The 10,393-nt window shown below is 37.9% G+C and overlaps 1 protein-coding gene across 1 annotated transcript; it reads left to right on the top strand.

Moving 5' to 3' along the window:
- The first annotated feature begins 3,564 nt into the window (after window positions 1–3,564).
- On the top strand, window positions 3,565–6,888 carry LOC136839359 (putative leucine-rich repeat-containing protein DDB_G0290503). Its single transcript, XM_067105266.1, has 3 exons — window positions 3,565–3,703; window positions 4,165–4,231; window positions 5,114–6,888. Exons 1-3 carry the CDS (start codon window positions 3,701–3,703, stop codon window positions 6,583–6,585), a joined length of 1,542 nt encoding a protein of 513 aa, XP_066961367.1. The 5' UTR covers window positions 3,565–3,700; the 3' UTR covers window positions 6,586–6,888.
- The last annotated feature ends 3,505 nt before the right edge of the window (window positions 6,889–10,393 follow it).

The following is a 10,393-nucleotide window of genomic DNA, read 5'->3' as shown; positions in this document are numbered from 1 at the left end:
CCACTAAATAGTCCATCTCGCATTGGTCCCTGAATACACCAATATCTAGTAGTTATTACGATTCATAAGGATTTTTTTTTCTGGATACTTGAATAGTCTACATTTCCTAGAGTGTATCCTGCTAGGATCCTTATCTTTATTGAAGATCCTTTGCCCGAGGATATTCTGTCGGCAATATTTCAGAAGCTTTACTTCAGGAAGCAAGTTCCAACAGTGCTTCCAGAGCAATTGTCCCAACAGTCATAGTCTATTGCATTTAGAACTGACGTTAAATATCAGCGGCCGATACAGTTGAAGCTACCATCTTTTTTCTGACTGGCCGATGCAGTTGACTTACACATGGTGCAAGGTGAGCATCATATGATTCTGCTAGTTACGCTTGGCTTCAGTGATATTGTTCGCGAGCACCTACAAACAAAATCAAAGATTTTAGGGAGTGCTATTGGCATTTACAGAACACCTTTACCATTCTGATGAGGTCCTATTTTGCCATGTTACGAAATACCCGAAATGATTTCTCCCTTTTACTGAAAAACTTTTGAATGACCTTTCTGGCAGATGTACTGATGTCGATGTTGCTGTGGGATGAGCTGTGTTTCTACTTTAAAGTTGTTTGGCCAATACTTTACTTTTCTGATATTAGTTTTCCTGTGTAAATAATTGTTGCATGTAGACATAACTTCACTGAATTGTTCAATAGTAATTTGATATTTCATTTTCGAATACCTTTCCTTTTTCTCGGTTGCAAGAATTTCATTCTATGGAAGCCTGTTTTGCAAGTTAATAGCCTTGAAGCCTTTCCGACAAGAATACTGGTTAATTTTGAACAATAACATGAATAACCATGTTCGGTGAAATAGTTGATGTTCAACTTTCCTTACTTCGTTCTACCCATCAAAAATACACTTTTTGTGGGGTGTCCATTTTGGCTTCAGTGCAATATGTTACCGCAACATGTAAATGTTGCTTGTGGTGTCGTCAACTCTTGCCATGTTCAGAGGCTGAGCGACAACGCCAGAATTTAATCCCTGTGAATGGAAGGTGGGATCCCATGCACTTGAGGATGAAATTTATTCACACGATTCTTTCCTTTGACAGAGAACATTGTCAAAAGTTGAGAAAAGTAGGAAGCTAAGAATGAGACATGCCCATTAAGAATTATCCGTTGTCTCTTTAGATATCTATGACCAGCAGATAACTTCATTTCAGTCGCTAGGAGAATATTTTCCACAGCTTCATGGAAAGGATGGGTCCAATTTGGCTACAGATAAGTATTAGATCTTAAGATGTATGTACTGTGCATGCAATAGCCGGGGTCATCTCCTAGCTTTCATGGTGACTGAATGTTAGAGTCTTGGAATTTGAATATGGAGGCTGTCAGTGAGGTCGATATCAGCGCTATACCTTCTCTACCGTGACTCCATCTTCTATCACACTAACATACTTCGTTCTAATGACTTCCTAATGCCTATGCAAAACACTCTGATTTATTCTTTCATCGCCTTGGCTATCATTTCACTTTCTAATTTTCCAGCTTCCATTTACTCCTCATCCCGCTACTCTTGGTAAGTTTGCTAACATTACTTTGAAATATCGACCATTTCTAAGTTTTTCAAAGTCATCTACTCTTCTCTGCAACTTCACTCTACTACTGTCATCTGAAAACAGTAACCACTCGCTTTCCATTCACGACCTACTTCCTTATCCCATAACTTTGACACGACGTTAGTATTTTTTTTTTTTTTAGTTCTTTCGTTACTCAATTCAGACTAAAGGGAAAGTTCCACAAGGCAGTGGTAAAACCAGCTATGATGTAGGGCACAGATCCGGCAAGTATGACAAAGACGGTGGTAGAGAAAATGGGCGCAGCAGATATGAAAATGTTAAGATGGATGTCTGGTGTAATGAGGCAGGATAGGGTTAGGAATGGGTATATAAGAGGGTCAAAAAGTATACCTTAGTTTAACCAGACAACTGAGCTGATTAACAGCTCTCCTAGGGCTGGCCCGAAGGATTAGACTTATTTTATGTGGCTAAGAACCAGTTGGTTACCTAGCAACGGGACCTACAGCTTATTGTGGGATCCGAACCACATTATAGCGAGAAATGAATTTCTATCACCAGAAATAATTTCCTCTAAATCTTCACTGGCCGGCCGGAGATTCGAACGACGGCCCTGCAGTGTGCTAGCCGAGCACGGTACGGACCAGTCCAACGGAAAACTATAAGATGGTCAAGAAAGGTGGTTAGAATATCAAGGAAAGTGCAGGAAGGGACACTGAAATGGTAGGGACACCTACTGAGAAGGGAATAACTGCAGGGTAGGAGAAGACTATAGGAAGACCAAGAAAGAGATGAAGAGACAGTGTGAGGGAGGGCCTGAGAGAGAAAAGGAACTTGACGAAGCACCACAAGCAGATGGAAGCGGCTTATTCCAAACGACGACGCCGTATAGAAACGGGACCGAGCTGAGAAGAAATTACTCAGTTCGTAAGTATACTGAAGCCAGAGAGGTGTAAAACGCCATTGCTTCACATCCATTTTTACCGAAGACCAATTTTGCATATACAGATTCTAATATTCGCTCAAAACTTATTACAAAAATGTCTTATTACTCTCCCAGTAAACACCCTTCCACATTATATAACAGCAGTACACTTTATACAGATCAGTATAATACTGTGTATCCTTCAAAACAATAGTGAAATTACATTAAAATGTAGTTGCACTCATGATAGAGGTTTTTTTGGTGAGTCTAAGCTATAAAAGAAGCCTATTAGCTGTAATTATGGAAGCTAAGTCTAAGCTGTAAAAGAAGGTTATTAGCTGCAATTATGGAAGCTTTCCACGGAGCTTTCTAATTCTTCCCATATTTTCTGCAACATCTCTTTATTATCCCCAAATAACGTTGTATCGTTTGTTATCATGAAATACTTATCATATCATTCTGTTTATGTTCTATTTCATTTTATCAAACAGCCTTGCACCAACATGAAGTTAAACAAATAAGTCTTTTGTTTAACTTTTTCCAAATAAAATCGTTTAAAACTATTATTATCATCATTATTTAGAGAATTTTGCAGCCTTTTTTTATATTATTGTCATTACAATTGATAGCATCACTATTTATGAATATTTGTTCTTCATCTGTCTTTTGGTGAAACTTTAACTTAGCTTTTATGTGCCCTGTAACAAAGGTATCAAATGAAATATTTGTACGATAAATGCGTCCGGTAAAAAAAAAGACCATTTTCCATAATGACTGGCAGATTGTCATAACAAACAACATAGAAAAAATCTTCCATTTTTTATTTTGGATTCGTTAAATTCAAAGAATAATAAAAATCCCCAGTTACCGTAGAACACGAGACTCACTTACTCTCGTTACTGTTGCCTTGAAAACTGAATCAGAATACATAAAAGTAAACTTTTTCATACAATAAAAAGAAAGATTAACCGACAAAATCCCAGCCTCTATGGCGTTCCCTGAATGTGCGTTTTGTTTAACTTGGGAGCTGGGATTATCCCATTCCTTCAGGGGTTTTCCCCTCGCTTCGTATTTAAGGACGACAGCGGAGGCACTCGGCATCAGTCTCCCTCGAGTCTCGAGCGGCAACAAGGCAAGAGAGAGACAGTGAGAGGGAGAGGGAGAGAGGACGAGGAACTGTGACGGACTTGAAGCTCGCCATCATCTTTTGCAATGGTAAGTAGACGCCATCTAGTGGCCAGGAGGCAACCTCAGTATCTAATATGAGTATCAAGTCGTCAAAATGAACTCTGAAGATATAATCGTCTTGGCATTAGAGTAGAAATTACCTTTTCAAATGTTTTACATACATCTTTAAAGAACTATAATTTCACGGAAAATAGTAAAATGCATACCGCCTTGTGCAAGATTTCTACACTGAAATGATCATAAATGGTAAAAGCGGTAATCCTTGCAGACAGTTCCCATCAATATCTGCAAACATTTTACCACGTAGATCTTAACCGTATCCGTAGAATATGCACTTATATTTCAATTACCTCGTATTAACCATGTTCAGCAGTATCCAACAGAATTTTATTGACGCAGATGTATTGCAGTTTGTTCACAAACAAATGTAGTACAAATTGCTGCTAAAAAAACCAGTAAATTAATCAATTTGTCTTTTCTCTGAACAGAAGCGCATCAAGATGCAGGCTGTCGGGGCGGCCCTGTTTCTCCTGCTGCAGATGACGTCTGCTTTGAGTGAGTTTGGATTCTTTGTTTACGAATTTTTCTATACTTCCTTGGCTATTCTCTCTCTCTCTCTCTCTCTCTCTCTCTCTCTCTCTCTCTCTCTCTCTCTCTGTTTAAATGTGTATTAACCCTTCCTTTAACAAGAGATTTATCTATTTTCCTGTCCTGATTATCTTCACTTTTAAATAGCGTTGTTCTCTTACGCCTCTCTTGAAGAGGCAGTTATTTTATTAGCGCTGATATGTAAACAGTGAAGTTTCAACAGATTTAGATTAATTTTCTGATCAGTGTGTCGTAATAATTAATTATTAATGAGAGATTCGTATATTATATATATATATATATATATATATATATATATATATATATATATATATATATATATATATATATATATATACTGACTAAATCCGGCGCTGCGCTGGAAAACTCAGAGTGACAACTAATAAACTCTCTCTCTCTCTCTCTCTCTCTCTCTCTCTCTCTCTCTCTCTCTCTTTCCTCCCTAACACACCCTCTACTCTCTCTCTCACTTCCTCTCCCTCTCACTCTCTCTCCCTCCCACTCTTTCCCTTTCCTGTTAAGATAGTTGCTTCAATTGCATAGCCCAGTATTTTTGACATTTTATATTTCACTCCTTCTTACCCCGGGAAAGCTCTGAATGACAACAGATAAACTCTCTCTCTCTCTCTCTCTCTCTCTCTCTCTCTCTCTCTCTCTCTCTCTCTCTCTCTTTTTCCTCCCTAACACCCCCTCTCCTCTCTCTCTCTCTCTCTCTCTCACTCTCTCCCTTTCCTGTTAAGATAGTTGCTTCAATTCTATTGACCAGCATTTTTGACATTTTATATTTCACACCTTCTCACTAAACATATGTGATTTCTCTCTTTGTAGGCATAATGGGCAATATTCCATCGCAGTCTTCCATACACTCTCGCTCAAAGCGTTCTGAGGGACATACATGCAAACAGGAAGTTGTAGACAATCTGGCCAAAACTGCAAAGGAAACTTGTTCCCAAGTGGAGGTTGTCGATAAATATATCGGCAACATCCAGTCCAGACAACAAGTTCCTGTTCCATCTTTTGCTGACCGCCATGGCTTCAAAGCTATCCTTGGTCAGTACAACGGAGACCTCAAGACGGCACAAGAACACTGCCACCCATGGAGAAATGGCGACAATGTTGTCGCTTCTCTGAAGCAAGTGGTCGTGGCTGCTCAGGGATTCGAACCTAAGTTCAGCGAAGAGCTTGTTAAGAATCAGGCCAGGATTAAGAATCTTCTCGAAAACCACGAAGATATTGCAGCAGTGGAAGCCATAGTTGCTGCGTTGCAGAAGGACATATCAGAGGCTAGAGAAGCTATCAAGGCTACAGAAGCTCAAGCAGTGATTTCACATCTCGAAAATGTTATCAGAACCAAAGAAGAAGAAATTAACACCAAGATGGCAGAACACAATGTTACCCAAGGAAGACGTGAATTGGCTGAACTAGTGAAATACCTTGAGTTTGTGAAGGCAGGAGCTGTGGATATTGAAAACCAAGCTAACACTGCCAATACCAAGATCACTGCCTTTAGAGAAAACATCATAAGAGATGCTGGTGCCTTCAAGAGACACCGCACAAACGCCCAAGATGGAATTGCTAAGCTGCAACAAGAGAAACAGAACAACAACAATGCTATTAGTAGCAACCAACAAAGCATTAACAACTTGAGAGCAAGCATCAACCAGGAAAATAGCCAGATCGCCTCCCTTAATGCCCAGATTGCACAGGCGCAGAGAGAGATCAGGGAAATTGAAGAACGCATCAACAGTAATATGAGGAGAGTCAAGAAGAAGAAGAGATTCGGAAGGTGGTTCCGATTCGTCCCAGTCGTCGGATGGACCATTGGAAATAAGTTCTACAAGGACGCCAAGGAAAGGGAAGAGCGACTGGCCAACGAAAAGAGACATTTCATTGCTGAGGGCAACCGTCAGATCCAGAACCTCCAGGCCCACATCGCTTCACGTAACCAGGAAATCAATCGCCATCAGCAGCAGATCAACAGCCTTGAAGCCAAAAACCGAGAACTCGAACAGGAACTGCAGCACTTCAGTCAGCTGGACGGAAACCTTCGCAGCCTTGAAGGTGAAGTCAACGCTATCCTGCCATCCATCGCGAGTGCTGTCAGTGGAGTCGGAAAGATGAAGGAAACTTTCGACTCTATTCAGCAAAACTTAGGAAGCGCCATTGCACGAGCTAAGGAAGCCAAGACAGAGGCTGAAATAAAGAATATGCGTTACTTCATCTATAATGAAATCGAAGACATCAAATGCAAGTGGAATAGTGCAAGAAACAAAATTGTTTTAGTTGGAAAATGTAACTGATAGTTTATATTGACCGTTTGTTACGCTATTGCCAAATTAATAATATTAACAGGATTTAAGTTTTTTGTCATTTTCATTAATGCTTATGGTAAGTATGTTAATGTTAATATCATGAGCTGATTCGTATCTTGGGTGATATTCATCATTAAAAACGACTTTGTTTTGTAACATGTTCTTTGACATTCGTCGGAATGATTTTGTTTACTGAAAACTTTATTTATGTATGAGACTTAGAAGTAAAGGTTATTAAGTGTCAGTGTTACGCTCTGAAAAAATGATATAAATAAAAATATTTTTTAGAAATCAAGTCTAATTAACCTGAAGCTGTTTTCAATTTGCATTCTATGGAAAAATTCGTAGCAATGAATGACAAAGGAATGAAGACGTTCTCAGACAGGTGAATTCAACATGAAATTAATCTAGGCAATAATTGGGCGTTTGAGTTTCCTTTACAACAGTTTTTGAATTTTGAAAAATGAATGATTTGATGGGTTGACCTTCAATGTGAAAAATGTTGCTAATCCTCATAAAATGAATAAAAAAAAAAGATTGAACCACCTCATGAATATCTTTTAATTTTTTTGGTTTTTGTTTTTTTGTTATTTTAGTCTTTACAAGTTTCATCTTTTTTTGGTCTAGATCTTCGAAAATGCGAAACAAGTCCTTTTCAGTCTTGACTGAGATCTGGGTCGGATCAGGATTTGGTGCAGTCAGTGGCATAAGAAACTAGATTTTGGCAAAAATGTCATTAAATAGCTCATACTATCTTGGTCCCTGAATATATAACAATATCTAGTGTTTATTTTTTTCTGGATACATGAATTTTCAACATTCCCCAGAATGTATCCTACTATAGTACATTCACATCAGCCGTGCATTTGGTGAGTAGGCCGTCCCTTACGACGCTCCTGATTGGCTAGTGGTCAGCCAATCACAGCGCTGGAAAATGGCCAGTCGGCAGTCTCTCTCAAAGCTCCAGACAGTGAACATTTCCGCTCCGACACCTGAAGAACATGTCTTTCAAAAGTTATAACTTTCATTAAACCTCAGTTTTACCCAAAGAATAGTAGTGTTTCCCAATTTCATCACTAAACATGTCAAGCCAATGGTTGAAGGATTATAATGATATATGAATTATTTACTTCAATAAACTTAGTGGCAAGATATTTGGTAGTGAAATAAACAAGAAATTTTTAAAGATAAAATGTATTCTTTCATTCCTTACATGGCATCGCAGTGCATTCATTATTTATCGTCTTGTGTCTCATAAAATTTCGTAGCTTTAATGTCACGGATGGCAATGCTACCTAAAAAGTATAGGTAGGGCTATCAATCAATGTGAAAATAACAAGCAAGCAATTAAGAATATTAAAATGTGCGGGGATGCACGCAGACTATAGCCTATCCCGGGCAACCAACCAGCTTCTTACACATTCCTTACTTCTAGAGGAATCTCTTGCATTTAGTTCAATAAACGAGCCTTTCTATGGCCGTCCGAATAAAGATGTAACTTCTACACGGGTGCGACCAGCTATTTCAGAGGGCCATTACTATGAGTATGAATGACGCTTATGTGTATGTCTCTTGACAAGTCATTACATAATCCTATTATTGAACTAGTGCAAGATCTGAATACAACTTGAGCAAGATTTCGCTTGTTGTTATTTTCATATTGATTGATATTTGCCATCCATGACATTTAAGCTACTTTTATGAGACACAAGACGATAAATGATGAATGCACTGCGATGCCATGTAAGGAATGAAAGAATACCAAAAATATCTTGTTTATTTCTTGAATTGAAGTAACGCATTATAATCCTATGTCAACACTTGCATTCTAGTTCAATAAACTAGAGGATATTCTGTCAGTGATATTTTAGAAGCTTTACTCCAGAGAAAGAGTTTCAACACTTGGTGCCCGGTGAGCATCATATGATTCTGCCATTCACGATCGACTTCTGTAATATTGTTCGCGGGTATATACAACCAGTTCCAAAAACACAGATTTTAGGGTGAGCTATCTGCCAGTACTTTAGTTTCTCTGAATTTATTTTTCCTGTGTAAATAGTTGTTGTACTTTTGCTTTTCTTGGTTATGAGGATTTTATTCTTTGGAAGCTTATTTTGCAAGTTAATAGTTTTTAAATCTTTCAGTCAAGGATACTTGTTGATTATGAAAAATAATAATAATTAATTAACGAATAATAATGATAATTATCGTAATGATCACGTTTGAGAAAATAGTTAATGTCAAACTTTTCTGACTTCATTTCACCCATCAACAAAACTTTTTTTTTTTTTTTTTTTTTAACAACTTTGTGAAGAGGGTCCATTCTGGCTCTAGACAATACGTTACCTCAACATGTAAATGTCGCTTGAGGTGTCGTCAACTCTTGCCCTTCTAAGAGGCTGAGCGACAGCGTCGAAATTTAATCCCTGTGAATGGAAGATGGATCCCATGCACTTGAGGATGAAATTTATTCACATGATTCTTTCCTTTGACAGAGAACATTGTCAGTATATTAAAGCTATGGAGGTGTAAAACACCATTGTTTCATAACCATTTTTACAGAAGACCAATTTTGCATAGACAGATTCTAATATTAGCTTCAAATTTATTATAAAAATGTCTTATCACTCTCAGCAAATACCTTCTACATAATATATCATCAGCACACTTTAAATACATCCGTATGATACTGCATATCTTTCAAAACAATAGTGCTACTACTTCGAAATTAATAGAGGTTTTTTGCAGTATTCATTCTATATTAGCTGCAGTTATGGAAGCTTTCCACGGAGCTTTCTAATTCTTCTCCTATTTTCTGCAAGAGATCATCATTATCCCCATACAACGTTGTTTCATCCTTTATCATGAAATACTCATCATTCTGTCTATGTTCTATTTCATTTTATCCCACAGCCTTGCACCAACTTAAAGACATTAACAGCCAAGTCTTTTGCTTAACTTATTCCAAAAAATCGTTTAAAACTATTATTATTATCATTATCTAAAGAAATTTGCAGCCTTTTTTTATCTTTGTAATTACAATGGAATGGAATATAGAGTTCAGGACAAAGGCCAAGCACTGGGACCGGAGGTCATTCAGTGCTTGATCGGAAACTGAGAGTCAGTAGGTTTGAAAGGCGGAACAGGAGGAAAACCTCGCAGTTGCACTATGAAATAATTGTTAGGAGAGGGTGGTTAGAAAGATGGAAGAAAGATAATATGATTGGAGGTACAGTAAAATTAATGAAAAGAGTTGCAGCTAGGGGCCGAAGGGAGGCTGCAAAGTACCTTTAGTAATGTCTACAGTTCACCCTGTGAGGTGCTCTGACGGCATAAACCCCCTACAGTTGACAGCATCACCATTTATGAATATTTTTTCTTCCTGTCTTTTCGTGAAACTTTAACTTAGTTTTTATGAAACTTATAACAATGGTATCAAATGAAATATTTACACGGTAAATGCGTCGGGTATAAAAAAGACCATATTTTCACAGTGACTGGCAAATTGTTGTCATAATAAACATGGGAAAAATCTTTCATTTTTTTTTATTTTCGATTCGTTTAATTCAAAGAATAATAAAAATCCACAGTTACAGTAGAACACGAGACTCACTTACTCTCGTTACTGTTGCCTTGAAAACTGAATCAGAATACATAAAAGTAAACGTTTCCATACAATAAAGTGAAAGATTAAGCGCCAAAATCCCAGCCTCTATGGCGTTCCCTGAATGCGCCCTTTGTTTAACTTGGGAGCTGGGATTAACCCATAACTTCAGGGGTTTTCCCTTCGCTCCGT

This window comes from Macrobrachium rosenbergii, chromosome 6, assembly GCF_040412425.1.
Source record: "Macrobrachium rosenbergii isolate ZJJX-2024 chromosome 6, ASM4041242v1, whole genome shotgun sequence".
Lineage (NCBI taxonomy): Eukaryota > Metazoa > Arthropoda > Malacostraca > Decapoda > Palaemonidae > Macrobrachium > Macrobrachium rosenbergii.
Note: the sequence above shows the minus strand (reverse complement) of the source record. Positions and strands in the feature narration are given on the sequence as shown.

What these genes read in the sequence shown, in the direction of transcription:
- LOC136839359 (XM_067105266.1), top strand. An exon ending in GCAGATGACGTCTGCTTTGA is followed by an intron (nt 4,232 to 5,113) that starts GTGAGTTTGGAT and finishes CTCTCTTTGTAG; the next exon opens with GCATAATGGGCAATATTCCA.